This window comes from Epinephelus moara, chromosome 24 (genome assembly GCF_006386435.1).
Source record: "Epinephelus moara isolate mb chromosome 24, YSFRI_EMoa_1.0, whole genome shotgun sequence".
NCBI classification, from domain to species: domain Eukaryota; kingdom Metazoa; phylum Chordata; class Actinopteri; order Perciformes; family Serranidae; genus Epinephelus; species Epinephelus moara.
The window spans coordinates 10,670,571-10,698,495 of record NC_065529.1 but is presented as its reverse complement, the minus strand read 5'-3'; the positions used below and the strand labels follow the sequence as shown (position 1 = coordinate 10,698,495).

Genomic DNA, 27,925 nt, shown 5'->3' with positions numbered 1-27,925 from the left:
GGTGCTTTTTATAGGATCAGATTCAACCCTGAACTTACCCTGCTCCAGAGCAGGATAGCCGTTCAGAGTAAGTTACCATGGTGATCTACCCCGATAAGAACTGAACCGGCTTCATGAGACCGAAAACCCAGGGTTAACCCTGAAGTTACCTTGCTAAGACATTAATCCTGCTTCGTGATACAGGCCCCAGGTGGTCTTTGGCTGCTCCTGACGCTACTGTCATAAAAACAAGAGAGGAAGAAATCTGAGTATTTGATTGGTCGAAGGACCAAACTAAACAGGTGATATCAACATCCGTGATCAACAACATAGACGCATTTATTTTTATCACAAAACTAATAAATAATCATGGTGGATTTACTGAACAGAGTTCCCGGAAAAAACGCTGCACTTAACAGCTTATTTATCTTTATTTCGGCCATGATAATTATTCTTTTCTTACCAGTTGGTCTTTGGCTGCTCGAAGAAATCTGCACTGACTGAAACACTGCATTTAACGGCTGGATTTAAAAACCTTCTGTAAAGGATATAATTGCCCAGATTGCCCACCATAGATTGCCCAAAGGGTAAGTTTCTGATTGTAATTTCTCCCCATTATGTTCTGTTGTGTGTGTTTAGAAATGTTAAAACAACATATTAATGCAACTGCTATGTTTCCTGCCTTTTTTGGATAAGCGGGGAACATAGAACCTTTTTTAGTAAGAGGGAAACATAGAACCCGGGAAACATAGAACCTTTTTTGTGTAAGCGGGGAACATAGAACCTTTTTTGCAGGGTTAAATGGGGAACATAGAACCCGGGGAACATAGATACGCTCCCGTGTGTGGACACTGGAGCAAAGCTGACAGAACCCGCCGACATCCTGCTCTCCCTCTAGTTCTAGCGGAGGAGCAGAACACAACCTTTCGTGCCCCTGTCCTCTGGATGGCAGTCTTGTTCCTCTGGATCATCCATTTAGCACTAATCCAAGTCAAAGTATCAATATGGCAACATTTTAAATCAACATTTTAAAGTGGAAATAGACAACTTTTCAGCTAGTTTACGCTGGCAGCCCGAAACAAGTATCAAGTCTGACTATTTAAACAAAGAACGCGTTTCCTTTGAGTGGTCCTCCTAAAATTAAACTGTGGTGAAAGTAACTATTCTCTATTGATCCATGATTAAGGAGCCAATAAGGAGACAGTAGTCGCGTTTCCATTACAGTTTTGCACAAAATAAATGCGATATTTCTAAAGCTTCGACAAAGTACAATTGCGACTTGCAGGTGTTTCCATTAAAAGGTGTTTTGCGTATGAGCCGTAATTCTCATAAAATCTCGTCCCGCGAGACTCCACGGAAGTGAGATGGACATTCCAAATCTCTTGCGAGCTGGAACAATCATCTCGGTTGCCACTGCTGCTGTTGCAGTAGTCTACAACTGAAGACGAAGAGAGCGAGTGGTATTCCAAATGCAAAGTCTTTATGTGTGGCAGCGACCATGGATAAAGGATTTCTGGGAGAGGATTGTGAACGAGGAATTTTTTTTTTTCTTCTTCAAAACTTTATTTGTGAAAGAGGAATTCACAGAGGACTTGAATGTCCGGTGACGTACATTTGCGAAAAAAGTGTTTCCATTACACTTTTGCGATATACTTCTACATCGACATGTCTGAAAAACCACCTCATGAGAGCATAAAAACTTTTTCTTGATATTTGAGAGTTTTTTCGAAATGTAGGTGTTTCCATCACCAGTTTTTTATTGCGATATTTAGGTTTTGCGCATTTCTAGGGTTAATGGAAACGCACTTAATGTTAGCTAGTGAGCTAGTGCGCTAGGTAGTAGAAAAGTTTTCTATTTAGTGCTTTACACAAGCAATTGTAAACTCAAGGCTTATGATGTTTTTACAACAACGATCTAAAATATATTTAGCAATCTCCGTCCGTGCAACATTCAACTGAGAGTCTGGTACTCGAGCATGCGCACGTCTATAACAGTGTCTCTTCGGCTCTGCAGGGGGATGTTTCTCAAAGTCGAGGCTTCAAAACGGCAGTCCACAAACCAATGGACGACGTCACAGATGCTATGTCCATTATTTTTACAGTGTATGGTTTAAATGTTTCCTAAATCACTCACATGATTAATGTTTATGTAGTTCACAATGGTTGTAATGGGTAACAGTAAATGTTGTGGTAAAACATTTTGCACCAAGACAAAAGTCGTACACAGTTAGTGACCTCCCACCTGTGTTACAGGTTACATTACATTACAGTGGCTAACAAAATTGTGTTGAAGTGAAATAAAGAGCACCACTTGGTTCAGAATTTCTCCTACCTCGTTCTTACAGTTGAGAAACCCAAGCTCACCACAATATATTTTTGTAGTTTAATAATTTTTAAAAATTGTGTACTCAGTTTTTTTTAAAACAAAACTCACACCACTGAAGGCATAAGCTAGTGCTTCCCACCAGAACTGCCAAATTTGAGCTGCAACACTCAACATTTAAAAAGGTAACCTACTCACTGTAATAACCCCTAGTTCCCAACTTAACCAAATTGGGTGCCCAATCACCCTAAGACGTCCCCAACTTATTGGACACCAAACAATGTTGACGAACACTTAACTCCTTACATCTGCACTCCGTTACCCTCTCAAGTGGAGTTCTCAAAAAGTCCTCCACTCTGGCCATGACTTACAACATGGTTTGAAATTACCTGCCCAAAACACTCAAACTACAAATTAATGCGACAGAACCAGATTACAACTCATATGCTAAGGTCAAATAGACCCAGTGCACAGCCAAAACATCACTAAGGAAAGCTGCTTACATAAACCCAAAGTAGCAAAAACAGCCTACTTCCCAAACTCGTCTGTCTCCCAACAAAACTACCAGAGCAAAAGCACAACATATTAGGGCACACAACCAAAACCATCACTCAGCTGAACCAAATCACCTAATCAGCATATGCAATCAAGCATGTGCCTGCTGCTTCCAAAGGCACAACACACTTAACAAATCAACCTGAATGGACAAGCCCTCAACTGTCACATAAGTATAGCAACACAGTCAAACTGGGCCAAACCACCACAAAGCCTAGATGTCATCTTACCAACATGGTGAATTTCAGCTTTGGGCAAGTCCCCACTTGTTACATCCTGGCTCTTAGGCTGCAACGAGGATGGGAGACAAGATGAGTTTCCAAAGAGTTAAAAGCTTATTTATTTATAAAATAATGATAAATAATCCAATAAATGTGAATGTCAATAATCAGTTATGACTGCATGTATGGGTGTGTGAAAATTTCTGTAGACAAAGCAAAAGAAACAGCAGCTGCACCATGAGGGAAGAGAGAAGTCTGCTGGAAGGTGGTGAGCTTTATATCATGAATCACACTGGCCCAGGTGTGGCTCATTAGGTAAACAACGACATTCTGCCCTAACCCTCATCCTGTAACAGGCACACCTAGTGGAGCGGAGGGGTTGTCACAATTTTTAGACCTCATCACCTCTTTGATTTCTACTGGTTACATCAGCAACACACACTTTCACTTACAGTTACTATTCTTATATTGTAAGAAAGTACAACTAAACAGTCTAAACAGTAGTTTCTGAATACTCCTTGGACTACTGTTTCAATGAAATATAATTCAGATGGAAGAATAAAGCACAAGTGAATGAATTTAGTAACCCAATCCAAGGATTATTAAAGAGTGGTAGTAAAATTAGTAATAAATGAGAGCTAGGAACACAGTCTTGTTTTCTATAACACACACACTTGAACACTATGTAATCTGACTACTACAGTCTAACAGTCTATATCAATTATTCATGTTACTGTCTTTAATTTGCATGTTATGGCACAATAAAAGAAACTGGAGGTCAAGAATTTCACTTGAAGCCATAACCAGTATTTCACCAATCCACTTTGAAGTTTGATTAAAGGTAATATATGAAACCTTGGTGAGATTCAGGGGCTGATGTCATGCAAGAGTTCCCTCTTAACAAATTAAGCTCTAGCAAAAGTTCAGTCAGGAAGACTATACTTTTGCATGCTTAGGTACTTAAAATATTTCTCATAATATCTACCATTCACTCCTTGCACACATGCTCACTCATTTCTTCCTGTCATTATGGAGGGCGATCAATTGTGACATCAGCTGTTCTTTCAGCTGATCACAATTAACAAATAGCACAGTAACACACCCTGTCTGTTAGCCTTTAATTTTACTCCTTCTTGTTTTAAATATGGTTCTCTCTCTGCTCGTAGTTCTTTCATGCTGCAGTTGTGCGCACCCACTACCTCCATCACCGCAGAGTCTTCACAGAGTCATCAGCCTAATCAGCCTCATCAGCCTTCAGTTGCAGAGTCATCAGCCACCACCACCAGTGTCTGGACTCCATGGGGGATTTATCTTACTGCTGCTCAGATGCCGCTCAATTGCACATCTCCCTCGGGGGTCTAAGCCCCAAAGACTTTCTATCAATTCATATTCATCACATCATCTGTTAATCTGTTCACCTCCAATCTGTATTATTAAACAATCATCTTTATTTCATTCATCATCTGGTGTCTCCTGATTGAAATACTCATCATGGCATATGCACATATATGTGCCATAAAAACAAGGGACCTGCAGCCAGATGTATTTTCTGTATACACAAAAACTATATTTATGCTATGCGGTTTCCCACACAAACATGTTTATTAAAAAGAATGGCACTCATTTATAAAACAAATGTCCAACGCAAAACTGGGTGTCCGGTTATTTCCACGCAAAGCCTGGCATTTAGGCCTATCAATGTGGAAGTGAGCGGAGGCTACGATCATATCTCGCGTTAGGTCTCAGCACTTGTATGCTTGTAAGTAAGTAAGTTTGAGTCAGTGTGGACTTGTGGTGCAGTATAGTAAATCTGCCTGAGTTGGAGAATTGTTATTAGACTGTATTCTGACTTAAAGTATTTGCAGCCACATATTATTCATTCATTCATTCATTCATCTTCTAACCGCTTCATCCTCTTGAGGGTCGCGGGGGGGCTGGAGCCTATCCCAGCTGACATCGGGCGAGAGGCAGGGTACACCCTGGACAGGTCGCCAGACTATCGCAGGGCTGACACATAGAGACAAACAACCATTCACGCTCACATTCACACCTATGGACAATTTAGAGTTACCAATTAACCTAGTCCCCAACCTGCATGTCTTTGGACTGTGGGAGGAAGCCGGAGTGCCCGGAGAGAACCCACGCAGACACGGGGAGAACATGCAAACTCCGCACAGAAGGGCTCCCATGCCCGGGATCGAACCGGCAACCCTCTTGCTGTGAGGCGAGAGTGCTAACCACCACACCACCGTGCCGCCCAGCCACACATTAATCATCTTAAAAATGTATTGTCACCACATGAATGCACACGCTCTATCACTGCTGGCAGCTGCCTGGCTCTGTAGGACTGGCTCCAAACTGACCGAAGGATGAACACTGCTCATGCACAGCTCTAATTGAAATTTTTCTTTTTTTTTAAACGCTGACAAACCAAAGCATGTTTATATCATCTATCATTAAAACATCATTAAAAAGAAATAAATAAACCCTGCAACAGTGTAATTATTTAAATACTAGTAGGGGATTCAATTTTTACCAGTGTCTGGCTCGGACACATGTCTGTGTCTCCTCTGCCACCTGTTATGTCTGAAATGGACGCAGACCTAAAGCGCATGGCCACACACTTCTCAGTCTGGGTTAATTATAAGCTTTCATATGAATATTATAACAATATTGATATTATACATTATCAATATTATCCAATATATAGGCTATTTTATTAATATACAGTGTGTAGGCTATAGGTTGGAACATATCATGGATGTATAAATTAAATAGTACAATCACAGCAGTGATTTCTTTCCATACTGCATTTTTCCAACTTCCTTTGATGAACTCTTCAGGCTGACAAAAAGAATTAACGTGTTACACTGGATCTGGGATTTGTAAATGATGATTGTTTTTAGCGGCCACATTTATCAACACACATTGTAGGCTGTGATTGGTGAGCTAAAAGCATTTCATGAATCACACGGGAACCTTAATCTAAGATGATTTAGGGAGATATTTTGTGATCAAGTGGCATCTGAGCAGCAGCAGGATTAATCCCTCCATGGAGTCCAGACATGGTGGTGGTGGTGGCTGCTGACTTTGAAGCTGCTGACTGCTGAGGCAGATGAGGCTGATGAATCTGTAAAAACTGGGTGGTGATAGGGAGGTGGAGGGTGCGCACAATAGCAGCAAGAAGGATACGGCAGAGAAAGAACCGTATTTAAAATGAGGAATTAATATTGTAAACATGCAGGTGACGAGTTGACTAATCTGGTAATTTGGGTTACTAGTTACTCAAGAAAACATCATCAGATGTTTCAGCAAATCAGTTTACATTCAAGTGACAAAGGCCAGTAGTGGCCATAGGAATTACTGTATAACTCTCGTTGGGATGTATGGATGGATCAAAACAAAAATAAACAATGACCACAGTCTTTCCCTAACCTCAGCATTTGATAGAATCTACTGTGGGCGAATGAAAACAATCAGAGCTGAGGAGTCTCTAACAAGGTTGTCAGTTATGTCAATCCCTGCTTGTGAACTGCGGTCAAAGTCTCAAACTAGGCAGCGCTGAACAAGTAGGAATCAAGATTGTGTTAGAGCGTAGCCTATCAAATGTTTTCAGAAAGATAATTTAGTGTGCTGTTTAGCTTTAAAATGAAGAACTTTGTGACCCCAGCCGCTATGTTAAAAACAGTCCAGCCAAAACAACCAGCCAGACTGGTCCAGACTTCTTCCTGTTCCTCTTTAATGGGGAGGGGCTCTGGGTCCTCCTGGTCCAGGCTGGGACTCCACTCAAGGGAATCATCTCAAATCACCAACAGCGGCTGAACATCTGCAGGGAGCACATTATGGGCAACTGTGACTTCACACTGATATCTGTGGTATCATTACTTTATGTTAGTGAGATCAGTGATGATTCCCAATACTACAAAATAAAATTGTCTGTGCCATTTTTCTTGTAAACTATGGACTTCTTAGTGTGAATGTCTTAATAAATAACAACTGTGGATATTTGATTTATTTTATTTAGTTATAGATATTTTGTAATGCTAATCAATATGTAGATTTCTAAGTTTTCAGACTATTTAAAAGCCCAGTGTGATTTAGAGGTAATTAGAGGCATCCCTGTCTATGTGGGTACAAAGAGCTCATTCTAAGGTAATAAACACAATGATTCTTATTTTCAGGTGATTATACATACACTAATTAGTCAATAAGCTAAGCTAATGTTAGCTGAATCAATTCAAAACCACAGGTAAATTAATTTAAGCTACTCAGATGTTAACTGACGTAATTCCCCAAAAGAAAGAAAATCTTAAAGTATAACATTGGAACTGTACAAAGCTGATCTGTGTTATTGAACTCCAGGGTTGGCCTAGTGATTAAACCAGATTAAACCATTAAACCAGCCTATAAACATGTTTACTATTATTCTTATTCTTATTCTCATTCTTATTCTTATTATTACCATTATTATTATTATTATTATACTTTCTGCTGTAAAGTTGGGCATTTTAACATTGAGGTGGACTAACATGAACTCAGATTTGGAGCCAGCCAAGTTGCCATTAGAGGAACTGCAGTTTTTGGCACTTCACGTTAGCCTCAGTTTTCAGCCTCAGGTTGATGCTTGGTTTCAACAATGAAATATACATTTTAAAAACCTTTCATACTATTTGAAACTGTAATATATAATTGCTCTGTGGTTAAAATGGCATTGCATTTGGTGCACATTGTGATTCATTTAGGACTCGAAAAGTGTAGGACTTGGGGCTTGTCAGTCCTGACTTGGGACATGAGTGCAAAGACTTACTTGTGACTTGAAAAACAATGACTTGGTCCCACCTCTGGTACTCCATTAAAGTATTGGGTCAAGACAATTGTCTCAGTGGAAATATTGAGAGGAGGAGATGATGTTAATGTTAGTGTTTAAGTGAGACAAAGAAACAGGTCGAAGACATGGTAAAGAGTCCTCAGGTCTCTTCTTTGAAAAGGAAAACTGACACTGTGCCTATAATAGCATTCAACTTAGCTCTATTTTATCAGCCACCCCAAAATCTGTTGGCAAACTAGGCCCCTTTCAGCAGCATACAGCACATACAGAACATCCAGGGTGGCAGTGGAAAACTTTTGCTGCAGAAATGTGGAGATAGGCCTGTGAGTTTTTATTCTCCTTCAGTAACTATTTACTTTGCAGTCCACCGCCTGTGACCTCACAACCTAGACTATATACATGAATGGAGGTAGGCAGCTTTAATAAACACATCCACAGTCTTCTCCAAAGGAGAAGAAGAAGAGAGAGAGACTAAAGAAGGAGCACGGAAGGCAGAGGTGAGGAAGATGGAGAGAAGAGACACTCAGCTGCTTTGCTCTTTGCTGCTGTGTATCATCACACAGGTATGTCCTGCCTAAATGACACACATATTTATATCCTCTCCGTAAAATGATAGGTCATGTCGTTGGCCACAAAAACAGTCCCTCCGTCTGTTTGCATCAGTGATGTAACTATTTGAAGATATTGATCATTGATTATAGTCACAGAATCTCGGTTCTCTGCATAGTGTGTGTGTGTGTGTGTGTGTGTGTGTGTGTGTGTGTGTGTGTATGTGTGTGTGCGTGTGTGTGTAATATGTGACTGCTTGCTTCCATGTTATTATGATGATGGTTGGGCAGGGGGTGTCCCTGTTGCTTTCATCATCACATAGATAATGATTATTTGAGGCAGCAATGCAAAACAAAGGACTGCCATTAATAATCATACTGAGGGGAATCACAGCAGTAGTTGAAGTTGCAAGGGGAATTTTTACCATCTTTCCTCAAAACTACTGGCCTTTGATGAACATGCACATAATGTTTTGTTGTTGTTTATTTCTATTTTTGCACATAATGTTATGTGAAAGTAAGTAGTTGTAGACATATATCATGTTATAATTGATATTTGGCTTTTTGTTTTGTACAACTGTGTTAACAGGAGATGTTTTGTTACATTTTTGATGCCCATGTGATGAGCTAAATGTTTGACAGGGAAATAAAAAATAAAGATCTAAGGTTAATCAACCACAGGCCTTTAATCTTTTGATCTTAAAATCAAAGTGTTTACACTTTATTTATTTTTTTTATTTATTTATTTGAAAGGGACAGTACACATTAATGAACATCAGTATGTGAGTACATGTTAGTTAAATAGATCCACATGTGGTGGCCCACTCCTGCCGCTTAGAGTGGACCAAGACATCGGATACACTTAAAATACAAGGCAAGAAATGACGACAATTATACGCACACCCTGCGAAGGAACCTTGTTCCTTGGGCCGATACACCGATGAAAAAAATCTCCCTATTTTTCACAACCCAATGTTGGCAAGTATGATGATGCTGTTTAGCATCTTGATATGCCAACCTGTTCTCATTCTGAAGTCACCAAATACCGCCACTTTGTCAGTACTTTCGATGTCACCTGACACCAATAGCCACCTTTCCCAGCAGTATGATATGCCGCTGGACGACGTCAGTTTGTAACATGGCCGGACATAACCTTTCACAGTGTTATGGTAGGCCGCTGGTCGGCCAGGCAGCACCTGTTGCGGCAGTATGATACGCCGCTGGATGGTGTCAGATTGAATCACTACGGGTGATGACATAATATAAGGACCTGGAAAGTCCTGATAGGGTGGACGGGAGTGGTTGTGGATGGATTCAACACACCCCGGACGTTCACCCAGGAGCCTGGTGTTTGCTTCCTGTATGAATGTAGAGGCAGACCATGACGTTTTTTATAAACCTAACCATATGCTTTGGTTGACGTTCCAGCATCCTGGAATGTCAAAAGCAGCCACAGGAGGATACCTAGCACGTAATCTGTAGACGTGAAAGGCCACTGACAAAGCAGCGATATGTGATGACTTAACGTGAGAATGTGTTGGATATGCCACACCTGTCATGTGGATGGATTATCTTAGAAAAGGAGAAGTGCTCACTGACACGGATTTATGAAAATTGCAACTAAAATTTAAGAGAATCCAAAAGTGTTGCAAAGGCTATGTCTTTGCTGCAGGGGCCACAGGTTTAATTCCAACCTGTAGCCCTTTGCTGCATGTCATCTTCTCTCTCTCCCCCTCTCATGCTAAAGCTGGCAGGAAGCAGGAAACTGACACACTGGAAATATCTGATAATGTCATCATGATACCATTACCTAAAAGTAATTCTGCCTCAAGTTGATCTTTAAGAAATTTGCAACCAAAATTGAAGAGAAATCCAAAGTGTTGCATTTAAATTTTTATTCAGTATATATTAGAATTACTGCCTTGATTGTGATGTCAGAACCACTTCTGTGATGTAACTAATCTTTCATGATAATGGTTGATAAGTAAAAGCTCCCTCTTCATAACAAGGTGAGAAGAAGGGGCGCCCAGTAGCTTGCCTGTTAGAGCGAGTGTCCCATGTACAAAGGCTATGTCTTTGCTGCAGGGGCCACAGGTTTAATTCTAACCTGCAGCCCTTTGCTGCATGTCATCCCCTCTGCATCGTGAGCAACATGTGCACAATGCAAAACTCTGAAAGTGAAAGCTGACTGAAGCCACACTGGCAAGTGTTGTACAACAGCTTTTTGTTCCATTCCAATGACACATTAGTCAAAGCAGTCAGGCCCCCCCTGGCCCCCAACAGGACAAGCGGTTACAGAAAATGAAAAATGAATGTATGACCTTAACCTGAAACAACTTACACTACTGTCACATGTATCAACCTGTGTGTAGAGCTGCACAGTAATACAGTTGACTCACAATGAGTTCAATAGAAGATTATTACAGCATACAGACTTACACTTAACTACTCCAGATATATGCCTGAAAAGTGTATTTCTTAAACCAGTTATACCAACTTCTTTTCAGTCATGGTAACAACATGTGATTACCACCATGTGCCTGTTGTGTAACATCTTTACCTGATATGAACCAACTTGGCCTGATATACAGGGCCTCTTCCTGTGTGTTCTGTTTTTTTGTGGTAAAAAGTAAAACTTGCTGCTGCACCACAGCATGCTCAACAAATTGTACAAACAGCAGGAAGCCAGGTTCAGGAGTGTTAAAGGGATAGTTCAGTGTTTTTTGAAGTGGGGTTTTATGAGTTACTTTATCCATAGACAGTATATCACATACAGTAGATGTCAGTCAGCACACCCCCAGTTTGGAGGAGCAGGCTGGAGTCTGACATGGAAGCTAAACAATGTACTGCTGTGGAGGGGTCAGCAACAAAATGTATTTTAGTCACCTAAGAAAATCAGTATCAGTTTAAGCATACACTATATTGAGAGTATTTTTACTACTTTACCTCTACATCTGACAACAATTTCCAGAGGGAAATTAAGCCATTGTATTGCTCTCTTCAAAGCCAGACTCTGATGAGAAAAACAGTGATTTAATATTGTTGAACACAGGAGCTGCTGGCCTCAAAGTTAGTTTGTGTTATTGTGTGACTTTGGCATTTAAAATGGGTCAGTTCGGACTCACCAAAGTCACACAATAACACTAACTAACTAACTGATTGAGTCAGTGGAAGACCAGCAGCTCCTGTGTTTGGTGCGCTAAAAATATGTTTTTTGTCAGTGGAGTCTGGTGGCTTTGACGAGAGCATAGATGGGGAACTGAGGCTGTTAACAGCTTTCCCATTGAAACGGGCTGTCTGACGGAAAGGTAAAGCGCTGAAAATACTCTCAATTTAACAAACACATGGCCTGATATTGATTTTTTTTTTTAGGAGGCTAAAATACGCAACATATTACTTCGCTTCTGTGGTGGCTCTCCAGCCTTCTTCTCCTGACTGACAGCTACTGTATGTATTATACAGTCTACGGATAAATACCCCATACAACCCCAGTTTAAAAAAAAAAAACTATCCCTTTAACAGTACAAAAACATTTTGTGAAGTGACTGATGATATTCGTATTTTTGATTACTTCAATATGTAGTAAAACAAAAAATTCTGCCTCAAGTTGATCTTTAAGAAATTTGCAACCAAAATTGAAGAGAAATCAAAAGTGTTGCATTTAAATTTTTATTCAGTATATATTAGAATTACTGCCTTGATTGTGATGTCAGAACCACTTCTGTGATGTAACTAATCTTTCATGATAATGGTTGATAAGTAAAAGCTCCCTCTTCATAACAAGGTGAGAAGAAGGGGCGCCCAGTAGCTCGCCTGTTAGAGCGAGCGTCCCATGTACAAAGGCTATGTCTTTGCTGCAGGGGCCACAGGTTTAATTCTAACCTGCAGCCCTTTGCTGCATGTCATCCCCTCTCTCCTCCTTTCACAGTAAAGTTGTACTATCAAATAAAGGCAAAACACTAAGAAAAAAAAACAAAAAAACAAAAAAAAAAAAGTCAAAATAAAAAAAATGTGAGCGGAAACTAATGATATCATTTTGGAAAAGGCAGCACCAGTGATCATGGGGACTGTTTGATGATGCCTGGCATGATTCGTCAGAGATGCACTGGAAATATCTGATTATGTCATCATGATACCATTACCTAAAAGTAGCACCCAGTGGTTTACATGGGGCTGTCCCTTGAAAACATTCTGGGACCTGGCTCTGACACATGTCGTGATTTAAATTTAACAGTCAGCCTTGAAGTGCTGCATCGTGAGCAACATGTGCACAATGCAAAACTCTGAACTCTCTCTCTTGTAACTCTCACTTTAGGTGTGGTGCCAACTGTGTACTGGGCCATGTCAGTGCCCACCCACCGTGCTGCGCTGCCCTGTTGGCGTTCCTCTGATGTTTGACAGCTGCGGGTGCTGCCAGGTGTGCGCTAGGCAGGAGGGCGAGGCCTGCACCGACCGGCTTCCCTGTGACACCCCCCGAGGGCTGCAGTGTGATTACAGCGCCAGCTTCCCTGGAGGGCCGGGACAGTGTGTCGGTGCGAAAAGAAGACAGTCATGCTGAAACAGATTTCTTTGGATTAGAGTTGCAAGTACTACGGACACTGACAAAACTGCAACTGCTTTGCCACTACTCTAATACTACATTCATCGTCATTACTACTATAGCAAATGTTTCTACCTTTCATGTCTTATCATTAATTGTTTAAAGGAATACCCACAAAATGATTGTTTGTATATCAATTATTCAACTGTGTTAGGCTGAATTTGTGAAGAAAGCGTTTTTCTTGCATGTCTCCACAGTCAATGTATTCTCAATATATATTCAATAGTTTGTATATCTTACAAGTTAGCGCCCTACAAATGACATTACATCCTTATTGTACACTTATGTAATTAACATAAAGTTAAAGAGATTAGGTTTAGAAAAAGAAACATGGAATGTATGTACCCTAAAATGACTCAAAGTTCACTCAAAGTACATATTTCCAAACACAACTCCAGGGGAAAGTCTGGGTTTTTGTGACCTATCCACCACCCCAACCTGTGTCCCTACAACACCACTTGGGGTCGCTGTCTTGTTTACTGCCATCAGCGCATTGGGCATGTGATCGCAGCCATTCAAAATATGTGGGATATGTACGAATTTGGGTACATTACTTTTCGAAGGAAAACATACAAGAGTTTGTGAGAGCAGCCTATCACCTTGAACAAAGAATACAAAAATAGAGAAAATTCTTGATGAATTAAAATAAATGGGGACCACGTTTAACATCAGCAAAACTATTGCAAAAGATCCATTTACAATTTAGAATTCTTCTGCATACACAATGTGACACATGGACGAGTAGCATGCCAGGCGGCACGTTCCCGCTGTGGGCTATACTTAAACTATGACTCTGTACTTACCCCTCTGGCATCAGTTTTGGACGTGTCAGTTTCCACGTCGATTTCTGGTCATTACATGCTACAGTGTCCTTCAAAATAAATTCCCAGCTTCACAGGAAACATAGGTTTCATCACCAAGACTATTCTAGGGTTAGGCAACAAAGCTACTTGGTTAAATAAAAAAAAAACATCATGGTTTGGATTTAAATAACTATATTTGTTACAGTAACTTAATGAGTATGTCACTCGACGACTATGTCCCGTGACTTATGCCAGTAACGATGTTGCGTGGTTAAAAAAACTGAAGTTGACTTTTGGTTTCATACGGGAAACAAACACCAGTCTCCTGAGTGGAAGTTGTGTGTTTGAACAACTCGTTCTCATTCCAAAGTTGTCAAATACTGCCACTTTGTCTGTGATTTCAACGTCAGACACCGATGCCAAAAGCCACTTTTTGCAGCAGATACGCAGATTACGGCAGATACGCTGCTGGGGGCGTCAGTTTGTTACAAGGCCAGGCGACACCTTTCGCTGTGTTATGATAAACTGCCGGTAGGTTGGACGGCACCTCTCGTGGCAGTATGATAAGCTTCTTCTCTACAGGTCAGTTCTTAACACTGCCAGTAATTATGTAATATTAGAAGCTGGAAAGTCCCGATAGGGCAGGTGGGAGGGGAGGTAGATGGGCCCAACAGACCTGGGACTTTCACCTGGGAGCCTGCTGTGCATGCAAGAAAGACAAAAGTTTTTTAACAAACTCAACATAACACAGGATGAATAATTGCTATGCAAATGGTCATTTTGTATATATCAAACATTTGATGGTTCAGGGTTCTTAAATTTTTTTTTCCCCACACTTTATTTATTGATTTTCCATTTTTGCAAACAGACATACATAAACATAAAACACCCCCATCCCCCCACCCTCGATAACATAAGATCCTTGGTACATAAAATGATATTCTTCATAATAGTAATAATAATAATAATAATAATAATAATAATAGTATATGTGCATATACGTACCTACATGCTCACATACATTTCCATGAACCTCAATATGCACACACACATACATACATATATTCCTAAATCAATGTTTAAATCACAAGTATATAGTTCGGTCATTCTCCTTTTCTCTCTCCCTTCTTCACAACAATAATACTATAGCTGTGCAACAAGTTATTGTGATGGTAGTGGCATCAGTCCTTGTCCAACTCCAGGCATTTGCACATTTAGATCGTTCATAAAGATTAAGAAAGAAGACCACATTTTGTAAAAATCCTTAATTTTCCCTCTTGCCATGTAAGTCAGTTTTTCCAGTGCCAAGTTTGATGACATCTCTGTAATCCATTGAGTAGAAGTGGGTCTCTGTGTCTCCTTCCATTTTAAAGCAATCATACGTTTGGCTTGTAACAAACAGAAATTAATTAGCTTACGATCCTTTACAGTTGCTGGGAAATCCTCAGGGTATATGTGCAACAAACATATCTTGGCTTCAATAGGAATAACACTTCATGTCAGCTTGGAGATTAGTTCAAGAACCTCTCTCCAGAATATCTCGACAGCTCCACATACAATGTAGCAGGGTACCAACTTCTTCAGTACATTTGATGCAACAGTCGGGAATATTGGGATTAAAATGGTGTAGTTTGACAGGTGTGATATAGGTCCTGAGCAACCATTTATACTGTAACAGTTTGCATCTTGTATTAATAGTTTGAGTTTGGGCCAGAAGACAAGTCTCCTCCCAATCCTCTACAGAGATGTCTATATGAAGATCATTTTTCCATGCACATAAATATGAAAGAGAGTTTTCTTTAGATCCTGCTAACAATATCCCATAATACATTGTCATCTGACCTCTGTCATGCAAGTGATTTACCGTGAGCTGCTCGATGGTAGACAGTGAGGGTTCCGAGGTGGTTTTAATTTGGGAATATATGAAGCTCCTTAATTGCATGTATTTAAAGTGGTGCTTCCCAGGTATGTCAAATTTATCTCCCAATTGTTTGAATGACATTAGAGTACCTTCATTGTACAGATCTTTTATTTTGCACAGTCCTCTTTCCATCCAGAGTTTGAATCCCATGTCGCGCCTTCCTGGATTAAAGTTTTCATTTCCCCAGATAGGTGTGAAACAAGAAAGTTTAGGAGTGTTATTTAAAAAGCTGTGGGCTTCATGCCAGACTGTAAGAGTGTTTTTAAGGAATGGATTTTGTGTGTGCTTTCTAAGTATTTTAGGTTGCGACGAGTAAAGGTACATGCACATCAGGGTTCTTAAATGTGAGAATTTGTTGCCTCTCCAAGTCTTATAAGAGAGTAACTTAAAAGTCTTTGAATAATGTAATGACAATACGGGACACGCAACCTGAGGCAGTTGTCAACACTAGTACTATCACAGTATTATAAAGTATTGGCTGCAACTACTATCACTGATAGACTACTAGGCAACCACTACAGCTACCAGTTACTGCTGCCCTTCATCATGATAGGAATAAGATGCATATCCTTTCTACTCTACTTTACGCAATCAATTCCACTGCATCATGTGATTACAGCAGGTAACTTTTTTTTCTGTTATCAGGTACTTATTAAAAAAGACCAGTGACTCAATTTCCCTAAAGCACTGCTGCATATACCTAAGAATTCTGACTGAGTAGCATGTTTCCAGCTGCAGGTTATTTGTCTGCACATGTTGCACATAACTCACCTCATTCTTGGCACAGAAGTGATGTAGGAAGCCTTGTACTTTTCCCCACTTATCACATTACCTCCTCTCCCCCTCCCTTTCCTGTGATCAGGTCGTAACGAGCTGGGCTGTGAGATGAATGGCAGGAGGCTGGAGGACGGACAAGTATTTCAACCTTCCTGTGCCCAGCTCTGCCACTGCCTGGGGGGAGGTGTGACATGCGTGCCCCTTTGCAGCGATGATCTGCAGAGGCCCACTGATAGATGCCCCAGCCCTCAGCTGGTGCGACTGCCAGGGCGCTGCTGCAAAGAGTGGGTGTGTGATGGCCTTGACAACAGCATTTCCTCAAATCCATCAACAGGTAATGGGGTTGATGATCAACAAGACCAAAAAAGATGGCTGGAAACACATATCAACAGTGGTTAAATTATCAGAATATCAACTACAAGAACATGTCTGGCTGTTAATGCTCAGATAGGCAGTTTAGTTTTGGCATCAGTGGGCAAAAATCCCATATTAAACTTTGAGCATATTGTAATTGAAGTGAACTTAGAGAAAACTAGATTCCTCTTGGCCCTGTTTTCAGGCTTTAGAAAATCTAGACGTGAGCCTTTGGACAATCACAGGTCATTTCAGAAAGATGGCATTCCTGTTGCCAGTTCTGCAAATGCAGATATGTGTACATGCCCCTTCAGATGATGAAACTCGATTCAGTGAGGGAGACTCCTGCCAGCATTGGCAAGAATTGCCTACACTGCAAAGCAATCCACAAAAGGAAGACAGACTTATCAAAAGAGTCTGAAAGAGAGTTTGACAATAAACAACACAAGTGTGAATATCAGTGAAGTGTTTCAGAAATGTAGAGAAAATGTTGCTTTCAGTTTGGCCTTCTGCTAACCAGAGTCAAAGCCTTACAGCTGCAGTTCCGACTGCACGTTTATGTAGCTAATGTTAGCTAGGGTCCAAATTACAGTGTATCCTCCCCCTCACTCCCCGCTACTACACACCAACTTGCTGGAAAGAGGGCGGGCAGCAGCTCTGGCGACAGAGCCGCGGTAACCTGAATCCAGCCAGCACAAACCCCAGCACCAGGGAACGGACAACCCTGACTCCTTGCCAAATCAGCTAACTTTCTGTAGCTGCTGTTAGACAAGTTAGACCCACTGTGTCATCTGGCACTGAGGGGTTTGTGCTGGCTGAAATCAAGCTGCTCATCTGCCCATTGAAGCTGCTGCCTGTTCTCCTCCTGGGGAAGCAGTCCACAACGGTGGGGAGTAAGGCGGAGGGACGATGGAGTGGCTAGCTAGGTAATTGTTGTTTTATTTGTGGTCTGATAAACAGATAGAGACAGTGGGGAAAGAAGGGGCTGAGTGAATGAGCCGCGTACAACTCTACAATGACATTAGATTAAATAAATCACTTTATGGGAAACAGTGGGTTACTGTATGAAGCCTGTGGTCATCTGGTGGGGGGAGGGCTTAGGACAGAGAGGGGAGAGCTGCAGGATTAGGGTGTATTTTCAAAATATGCCTTTTTTTTTTCCAGATCTCTGCCTATCCCATCAAATACAACTGCTTTAAAAAATGCAGAGGCACATTGCTACCATCTAAAACACTGAAGCATTTGGATCATTTTCAGCTATTTTCTGTGAGGCATTAGAAGCTGCTTTTAAATTCAGTAAGCAGGTGTTTGGACACATGGGCTTTCAGTCATCTACCAGAATGGTTCAGGGCGCTTTTGGGCTATGAGGAAATAAACAGATTTCAATTCAGAAGAGGTGTCAGGAAGATCAAACATCTGTGTGAAACATCTGTGAGCACTATTCTTAGCAAACTGACCTCGCCTGAGTAGCAGTTTACAACATTTCAGACTGCATATGTGCTGAATTTTCTGACTCATAAGCTCTCATCAAAGCTGTCCACCTCAAACAACTTTCAGCTTGATGCATGCAGCAAATATTTTCCTCTTCTCTGTTTCTTTCCAGCAGAGCAGGCGCGACAGGACAACGGGGGTGGGCTGCCCAACCCGGCGTTTGGCTCTGTCTTCAACTGTATTGAGAGGACCTCAGACTGGAGCCCCTGCTCCCACAGCTGTGGTCCAGGTGTCTCCACCCGCACCACAAACAGGAACTGGGCTTGTCGCTTGCAGACTGAGACCAGACTGTGCCAGGTCAGGCCATGCCAGACTCTGCTGCCGGGGCTCCGAAGGCTGCAGCTGGTCAGTGCATAACAACACACATTAACCAGTTCAAGTCATCAAACACTTGATAACACCTTCCAAAGTAAGGTTCAACCCAATGTCGAATTTATAAATGCTTTTGGTGGTGTACTGCTTTTCTGAGCTGCCTCTGTGCACCATTTTGACATCCACATAATTTTATCTTGGACTATATAAAACTCAAAAATGTCATATAAATGTGGACATTACAAAAGTAATAATCATCTGAAAATACAGTAAAATACTGTGCAAGAGAGAAATAATTCAATAACTTGTAAAACTTTATTTCCTCATTGGTATTTTTGAGCTTTTAATTTTAATTTATGTCCTTTCTGTGTTTAAAATGTCTTTTTCTTTTTTATTCCATAGTGGCATTTTCCTCAGAGTTTTGTATGGCACTTGCAATGACAGAGCTGTTCTCAGTAGGCTTTTTTCAAAGCATACATTTTGACTTATATAGTGGCTTTTTTTAGGTACAATCTTTCCATCTGACATTATGTGCTATATGAAATTTCCAACACAGTTTAACACAGGTGATAATCTGGCTGGGCACATACCTTTCAGTTTCCTTTTTGTATGTGCTGTCAGTATGGGTAGTTATAGGTGTTTTTAGACCCGAGGAACTTTTTAGTGTTTCTAAGAACCCCTTTTTTTATTGTGGCCCACAAAAAAACTAGGAGCACCTTAGGATGCTGCGAGGGTCCAAAGGACAGAGGGATGTCGTATGCTGTAAAGCCCTGTGAGGCAAATTGTGATTTGTGATATTGGGCTTGATAAATAAAATTCATTGATTGATTGATTGACACCATTTTGAGGGACATTTAAACTACACCGGAGGGTGTGCTCCAACTATCGGGGTTCACACTGCTCAGCCTCCTGGGTAAACTTTACTCCAGGGTGCTGGAAAGGAGGCTCCGACTGATTGTCGAACCTCAGATTCAGGAGGAGCAATGCGGATTCCGTCCTGGCCGTGGAACAGTGGGCCACCTCTTTACCCTTGTGAGGCTGCTGGAGGGGTCGTTGGAGTTTGCCTATCCAGTCTATATGTGCTTTGTGGAGAAGGCGTATGACCATGTCCCTCGGGGAGTCTTGTGGGGGGTACTGTGGGAGTACGAGGGGCCGGGCTCACTGCTATGAGCCATCCAGTCCCTGTATGACCAAAGTGAGAGCTGTGGTGTAAAGTCAAACATGTTCTCGGTGGGTGTTGGCCCCAGCCAAGGTTGTCCTTTGTCGCCAATCCTGTTTGTGATTTTCATGGACAGGATCTCGAGGTGCAGCCGGGGGGAAGGAAGGGGTCTAGTTTGGGGACCTCAGAATTGCATCTCTGCTTTTTGCAGATGATTTACTGGTCTATCCACGTCCCAACCCTCACCTATGGTCATGAGCTCTGGGTAGGGACCAAAAGAATGAGACTGCGAATACAAGCGGAGTCTCCTCCGTGGGGTGGCTGGGCTCAGCCTTACCGTGGATTCCCACCAAAAGCTTCATGAGCATCATAAGCAGCCGGCAGCCATTCATTTTCAATGCACGCTGGCGACGAAGGGCATCAGGGGCGTTGGCGCGATGCCAGCGACCAGAGCGTCAAGTAGATGTTGAGAAAAGCTGAACTTTATGCAAATAAGCAGCACCGCCGCCGAAGCAGCAGCTAATTGCAGACCGGATTTGCAGGACTCTGTGGACCCAGACGGACCAACGGCTCCGGGCCCTGCATTTCCTCAGCAAATACGCCAATGCAATATAAAGCAGGCTTCCAAAAGTGCGATCCATGGTGAAAGAGGAAACCGAAGATGTGCATGCTATATAGGCTACGCTTTTTTCCCTCCAAATAAGCTCCCGCCTATTTACCACCAATTACATTTCTCAATGGTCCTACATGCCAACAGGAGGGTAAAATCATAATAATAAAAGACTCATAAAGGCTATATGACTGGGTTTATTAGCATTATTTTAATTGTGTAATGGAAGTCATGAATAATACATAGTGAAGACATAAATGATAGCATATTTGTTCATCCTTGTAAAGTGCACAGCTGGTCAGCCTAGATGGACACATGTAAAGCAGTGTAGGCAGTGTAAAAGGGACCCTTTGGCTGCTGCAAGCTGGCAGTGTGGGTGATGTCAGAGCGACCAGAGTGCCTGCAGGTCACCGTGAAGCTTTTGGTGGGAATCCCCAGTTAGAGATAGGGTGAGGAGCTCGAACGTCCAGAGGGAGCTCTGAGTACAGCCGCAGCTCCTTCGCATTGAAAGGTGTCAGTTGAAGTGGTTCAGGCATCTGACCAGGATGCCTCATGTGCGCCTCCCGCTGGAGGTGTCCCGGGCACGTCCCACTGGTAAGAGGCCCCGGGGTAGACCCAGAACATGCTGGAAGCATTACATATCTTGTCTGGCCTGGGAATGCCTTTGAGTCCCCCAGGAGGAGCTGGAAAGCGTTGCTGGGGAGAGGGATGTCCGGGGTGCTTTGCTCAGCCTGCTGCCCCCGCGACCCTGCCCCGAATAAGCTGATGAAAATGGATGGATGGATGGATGGATGGATGGATGGATGGATGGATGGATGGTTTTTTTAAACTCCTGTTTTAGAGTAGGTCCTTGACTCTGCAAAAGTGACATTACTATACCAACTGCTGGACGGCTTACACCATGTCACCTCAGTGACCCTACTGGCTGTGCAAATGTAAACAGAGTAAAAGCCCCTGAGGGTATGTTGTTCCCAGGGGAGCTCCCCAGTGATCTATTTCTACCAGGGAGTCCACAGAACTGTTTGGTCCAAAAATATGTTTTGTTTGGTTTGCAGAGTAAGGCCAGTCACCAATCTCTGTAGCCCTTTTTACACAGAGATGGCACTATAGAGCCGCTACAAATTCCCTTCTTCATGCCGCCTTTACATTTTTATACAGAACCAAACAACAGCGGCATGATGCCACAAATGTGTGTGATTTCAGACAGCATGCTGGCATCACAGAATGAAACAGTGTCGGCCTCTAGTGTGACATATAACACACATGTCAGCAACACTTCCTAAACTTTAACCATGACATAATATGATAACAACACTCATTTACAGAGGATAAGGAGCTCCCGGACTTAATTTTTTTCCCAATTTGCTGACATTTTCAGCCACTTTTATTCTTCTGAGTTAGCTGCTAGCTGCTACCAGCTACTCTCCCACGGAGGGTCTTACACATAAAACGTCAAAACCTCACACGTGTGCTCACACACACACACACACAATTCCGCTATCATACCTTTCATACAGAATGGCAAGGCAACATAATGAAGTGATATTCCCACCTTGAACAGGCAGTGTAAAAGGGGTTATTGTTGTGCTGTGTTCATGTTTGGGAATCATCTCAGAGAGATGTTAGAAATACTTAAAGCCTGTTCTTGACCAGGTACCATCCCTTCCCAATAACAACAGCCTCTCGAGCCAAGCGCAACCAAAACACCATTTTAAATCTACTCTATCAGCCACTGACCATTAATTATATATTAATGGTAAAAAACAACACAGAGGATTTTTATATCATGCATTTATCCAAATTATATTAATTTCTAAATAACTCAGTATCAATAAAACCACTCTTTTGTCTGTTGCTAGCAGGTGTATAAAATGACCTGTCACCTCTAGACGTATAGCAGGAAAAGCACAGGTAGAGGTTATAAGCATTGTATAAAAATAAGAGACATAGCTACCATGACTTGGTATGGTATGTGAACTCCCGTTTTGAAGTCTCAAGTTTGGCATTTCAGCCGTCACCGTCTTCAATTTTTGGAGCCAGAAGTGAACATATTTGGAGGAAAGGGTGAAGCTGTGGATGAGCGAGCGATCAGTCTGACTCATAGACTGTAGCGACACCTCACAGACAACTCAAAGAGGCCACACCCTTATATGTAACTGTAAGCCTTAATAAAATGTAAATGGGTGGGTTATGAAATAATTCACCCCAATACAGTTGTCATGAATGCTGAAATTAGCTATAAAGACCAAAACTGTTTTTGTACCAGGCTGTAAACATGTTTGTTTCTGCTGTGTTAGTCAGCATACACATTAGGGCCCTGGAACTATAATTGCTACATTGTTCTTAATCATACTGGTGTTTTCTGAACTGCCATAACATGTAAAGCTGCATTCCAAGCTTGGCACACTGGCATGGCTCAGTGGAACACTGCAGTGAGAATGCAGCAATCATTAATGTCACTAAATACAAGTCAGGTCACTGTCAGCTAGCTCCTGTTAGCTAAAATGCCACAAGGAAAGGTCCAAAACTCTCTATCTTTATACTCTCACCAGCATCTGATTCTCCTGGTTAACATCTATGGAACAACAATACTGACAGAGTTATTATGAAATCACCATAGTAGTCAGCAGTCTATCTTAACACTAAATCAATGCCGTGAAAAAAAAATCCAGTCTCACAAGCCAGTATGAGAAGGGTTCAAATGTATACCTCATGGGGACCTCAGGTCTTCAATCCTATGGGAAGAAAGTAGTGTCCTAAGGCCTGAGGTGCACACTCTGTTAGCAGACTTTCTTTTTTACATTAAAGGGACAGTTCACCCCAAAATCAAATATACATATTTTTCCTCTTGGCTGTAGTGCTGTTTATCAATTTAGAAAGTTTTGCTGTGAGTTATCAAGTGTTGGAGATATTGGCTGTAGAGACGTCTGCCTTCTCTCCAATATAATGAAAGTGGATGGTGCTCATACATTTAGCCCATGGCACTTATGCATTTGAAAAACTCAGCAGCAATGTCTTTGTTGCACACAGACCTTGTTGTGAGCAGGTTCCTGTAGGAACGATATTCTTTCAATCAATCAATCAATCAATCAATCAATCAATCAATCAATCAATCAATCAATCAATCTGCTGTTGAATTTATCAAATGTATTTTTTTGAGCACCACAAGCCGAGTTCCATCTAGTTCCATTATATTGGAGAGAAGTCAGACACCCGGTCTCACTCTGAAGTCATCGAATAGCGACACTTGGTCAGTGACTTTTGGCGCCAGACACCGACTAAAAAGCTGTCCTTTCACATTGGCATGATACTCAATGTCAGGATGAAACGCGGCTGGACAACTTAAGTTAAGGGAGCAGAGGTCCAAGTGGGGTGGGTGGAAGGGGTGGTGTATAGGCCCAGCAACCACCAACTTTTATAATTCATCCTCTGAAAAAAAAAAAACTGAAACACAGAGGTATCACGGGATACAACAGGACTATCACTATGGGGTAAAGATAAGGCCACTAATGTGAACATTAGGTTGGATCTGACTTTGTAAAACTTCTGCCCTTGGTGAAAAAAATGCCACACAAAAAGTGTAAACATTTTCAACTGCTAACCTGAGGTCCCAAAGCAGTAGGTCTGCGGTTAGACTCTCTTGACTGAGCCTGCTGAGATATGCTGGTGGCTTGTGATTGGCTTAGAGGTGAAAAGGGGTGAGGCTTGATTTCAATAACACTCTAATGAAAAGTGATATAATGGAATATTATACCTTTACCAGTACGTTAGAACACATTTTACAAATTTTTTGCCATAAACCAGGATACGAATGGTCCCCATTCCAACCTACACATAACTACACATCACTGGAAACATAATCACATAACTACTACAATTTTGCTTGTCACTGTGTATTCCAGGGTTCGGGAGTGTGCGAGAGCAGCTACATATCACCTCTGTCCATTCAGCTTGAACATCAGGGCTGCTGGAGCACCAGAGCCTACCATCCCAGGTTCTGTGCCTTGACCTGTCTGGAGGGACGCTGCTGCAGCCCCTCCCACACCAGGACTGTGCAGATGGTTTTCCGGTGCCCCCAAGGCATGCTCACCCTGCAGCAGGTGATGATGATTGAGTCCTGCTCCTGCAGCATCTCCTACTGCCGCCAGTCCCCAGCCACAGCTGCCCGTAGTGCCCTGCCCTGGCTGTGAGGTGCATGTGCATCCAGCTAAAAGAAGGATGGGCCGGTCCCATCTGTGAGGAAAGTGACCACACATGGGTGTTGAGCCAGTGTTTCAAAATGGCAGAAAAATTACAATCAGGATGGGAAACCTGACATTCAACAATAGCACTTGAGAATAAAGGATCCAGATGTGCAAATACATGAGCTCACACATTTGAAAATATGTACTAAAATCTATGCTGTAATCTCTATATAGATTATTGAACAAGCAAAAGGTAACCACATTCACATTTTACCATAATTTTTTAAATCTCTATGTTCCCACAAATTCTCATGTCACCATCTTGAATGAATCCTGTCCATTCTTTGGCAAACTCAAATTTATACTGAGATTAGTGAATATGTCAACCCCTACACAGGTGGCGGCCACCATGCGTAAAGGGATAGTTTGGATCTTCTGAAGTTGGGTTATATGAGGTACCTATCTATTATCAGTGTATTACATACAAGAGATGTCAGTTGGCACACCTCTAGTTTGGAGACGCAGACAGGAATACCGTCATGGAAGCTTATCAATGTACTGCTGTGGACAGGGTCAGCCACAAAACATATTTTAGCCACCTAAAAAATCATATCAGTTTAAGTGTAAGCTATATTGAGAGTATTTTTACTGCTTTATCTTGCAGTTAGGCAGCAATTGCAGACGGGAATCTATCGCCCTCTTCAAAGCCAGACTGCGTTAAGAAAAACAGTTATTTAACAGCGCAGAACACAGGAGCTGCAGGTCCACTGCTGCCTCCATCAGTTAGTTTGTGCTATTGTGTGACTTTGGCATTTAAAGGAGCTAGCTCTGATTCACCAATAAACCAGCAGCTCCTGTGTTCAATTGGCAAAGTTACTTTTTTTTTTTAGTGAAGTCTGGTGGCTTTGAGGAGAGCAACATTGGGGAATGGAAGGCGTTAACAGCTTAAGGCTCATTTATACTCTTTTAACATACGAAACTAGATACATCTGTTTCAGACGTTCAGATTTTGTAATATTGTCCCTCAAAACCCTGTCCTCGCACTCAAATAGCCTCTGCTTGTGCTTAGATCTACTCTGTTTCTGCTCAAACTGTGTGCTCGCACTCAGATACAATGTTGCTTGCACAGATTTCCTGCTCCAGCTTCAGCTCTTCTCCTTGCGCTCAAGCTGCTTCTGTGCGCTCGTGGAATTTCGGCTCTGCTTTCTGCCTTGTGCTTGGATTTTTTTGTGTAACAACTCTGTCAAAATCCCCCAACCAATAGAACGGCAGGTTTATTGTTGACCGATGAAATGATCCCTGCCTCCTTACGGGCGTGCTCGCTTTAGTTTTAGAGCGTCCCGTCCGGGTGGGTACTCTTTAACTGGGTGCATCCACTCCCCCCCTCCAGGGCTTTATTGAATGTTCTTCCCTTGCTTTCTTTACGACTTTTGGAATAAAGGGACTGTTAATTTACACACGTGCGCTGTATTTTTTACTTTAATAGCCGCATAGAAAATATGTATATATATATATATACACATATATATATCTCTATATATATATGTGTATATATATATATACACACAGTGGAAACCACTTATAGTGATCTCTTCCGTCTGGGTCAAATTGATCACTATAAGCGGATAATTATCATAACCGATTTTCTTTTTCTGAATTTCTCATGCAGATTACCATCTAATTGACATTTGTATATTTGTTACATGAATATAAAGAAATTCAATGTTTGCATACAGTCTCTTTCAAAATAAATGCACTACGTCGGTACAACACCGCAAATTGACTTTTTTTTTCTTCAACAACAAACACACATGGTTGGGTTTAGGCAACAAAATCACAAGGTTAGGTTTAGGAAAAAAGAACAGGATTTGGCTTTAGAATCTTTTGGGACACGAACACCACTCTCTCAGGTGAAAGTCTGTGTTTGTTGGACCCATCCACCACCTCTCCCACCCACCCCACTCACATTTTAGCCTCCTTAACTTTCATCCTTATCCCGCCGCACTTCCCCCTGATGTCGCCAGGTGCCGTTAAACTATAACCGCAACCAGCAGCGTATTATGCTGACTTTAAAGGACGCCTTTTTTCATTGTTTATGACGCTGCAAGTCACTGCCCAAGCGCCGGATTTCAACCACTTCGGAGCGAGACCAAACTCTCTAAGCAACTAGTCACTAAAAAGGTCTGAATAGCACAGATTAAAGTCTTTGTTTGGCCTGCAATTTCACTGCATCTCCCTTTTTTTGGTTGATTTTCTTGCCGTTTTTCTTTATTTTTTTGGCAGATGCTGTTTAATGATTCTGCTGAGCCCAAAGAGGGAGGGGTTTAAAGATGTGATTGGGTCAGCCCAGTGTCAATTAAGAAAACAAACCAATAGGCAGATCTACCTGTGTTTTGGCTGGTCAAAAAAAAAAAAAAAGACAGTTGTGTTGTCCCTAAGGTCACATTGGCCCAGTTGGAAAGTGCTTGGTACTCCAGATGGCCAGTCCAGCCCTGAATGGTACAAGAAAAATATACAGATTGAGTTTTGATTTCATAAAAACAACCTCCAGACTAAATGGACAATGCTGTTGTTGCTCTGTATTGCATAGAGCAGCCACCATAGAGATGTTCTCATTGCTTGACAGTGACACTGACTGACAGCCAGGCAGACGCATACAACTCAGAATGAGCCCTGGATATTGAACCGTAACCCCCATTAGCTTTCATGTCTCCAGAATGAACACGCAAACATCCACTTTGCTGTTTCTTCAGCCCCTTCAGTACAGTAAGAGTTATCTTGGTGCCAAGATCTGCTAACCTGAGTTAGCCAAACGTTGGACAAAACTAACAGATAGCTGCACACTGATTTGAGAATTTTAGATGGTAATAGATTTATATTAAATAGTTATTATTACACATTATAAGCATATTTTAAAATATACAAATTCAAATATCTTAGTACACTTTTTTGAATACTATACAGTATTCATTTGCAAATGTTAGGATGTATTTTCAATTTATCTCAAAAAGATCAGATTTGATTGATTTTATTGCGTTCAATAAGAGAACTGTTGTTTGTTTCATTGAAAACACTGCTAAACTGATAAATAAATGTTAACTCAAATTGACTCTAATTTTGTATGCATGGGAATGGCATTTATTTATCTGCATTTGATTTAAATGTTTACACATATCCACCTTGTTCTGAAGTTATTACATAACCAGTGTTTGACAAGACGGAAGGAGTGTGTGAGTGCTGCAACATCGAGGGCCAAATCC

At 41.6% G+C, this 27,925-nt stretch overlaps 1 protein-coding gene across 1 annotated transcript; it reads left to right on the top strand.

Moving 5' to 3' along the window:
• The first annotated feature begins 8,305 nt into the window (after window positions 1–8,305).
• LOC126385479 (CCN family member 5-like) lies at window positions 8,306–24,671 on the top strand. Its single transcript, XM_050037211.1, has 6 exons — window positions 8,306–8,315; window positions 8,357–8,469; window positions 12,770–12,986; window positions 16,641–16,889; window positions 18,513–18,745; window positions 24,384–24,671. Exons 1-6 carry the CDS (start codon window positions 8,306–8,308, stop codon window positions 24,669–24,671), a joined length of 1,110 nt encoding a protein of 369 aa, XP_049893168.1.
• Window positions 24,672–27,925: the final 3,254 nt, after the last annotated feature.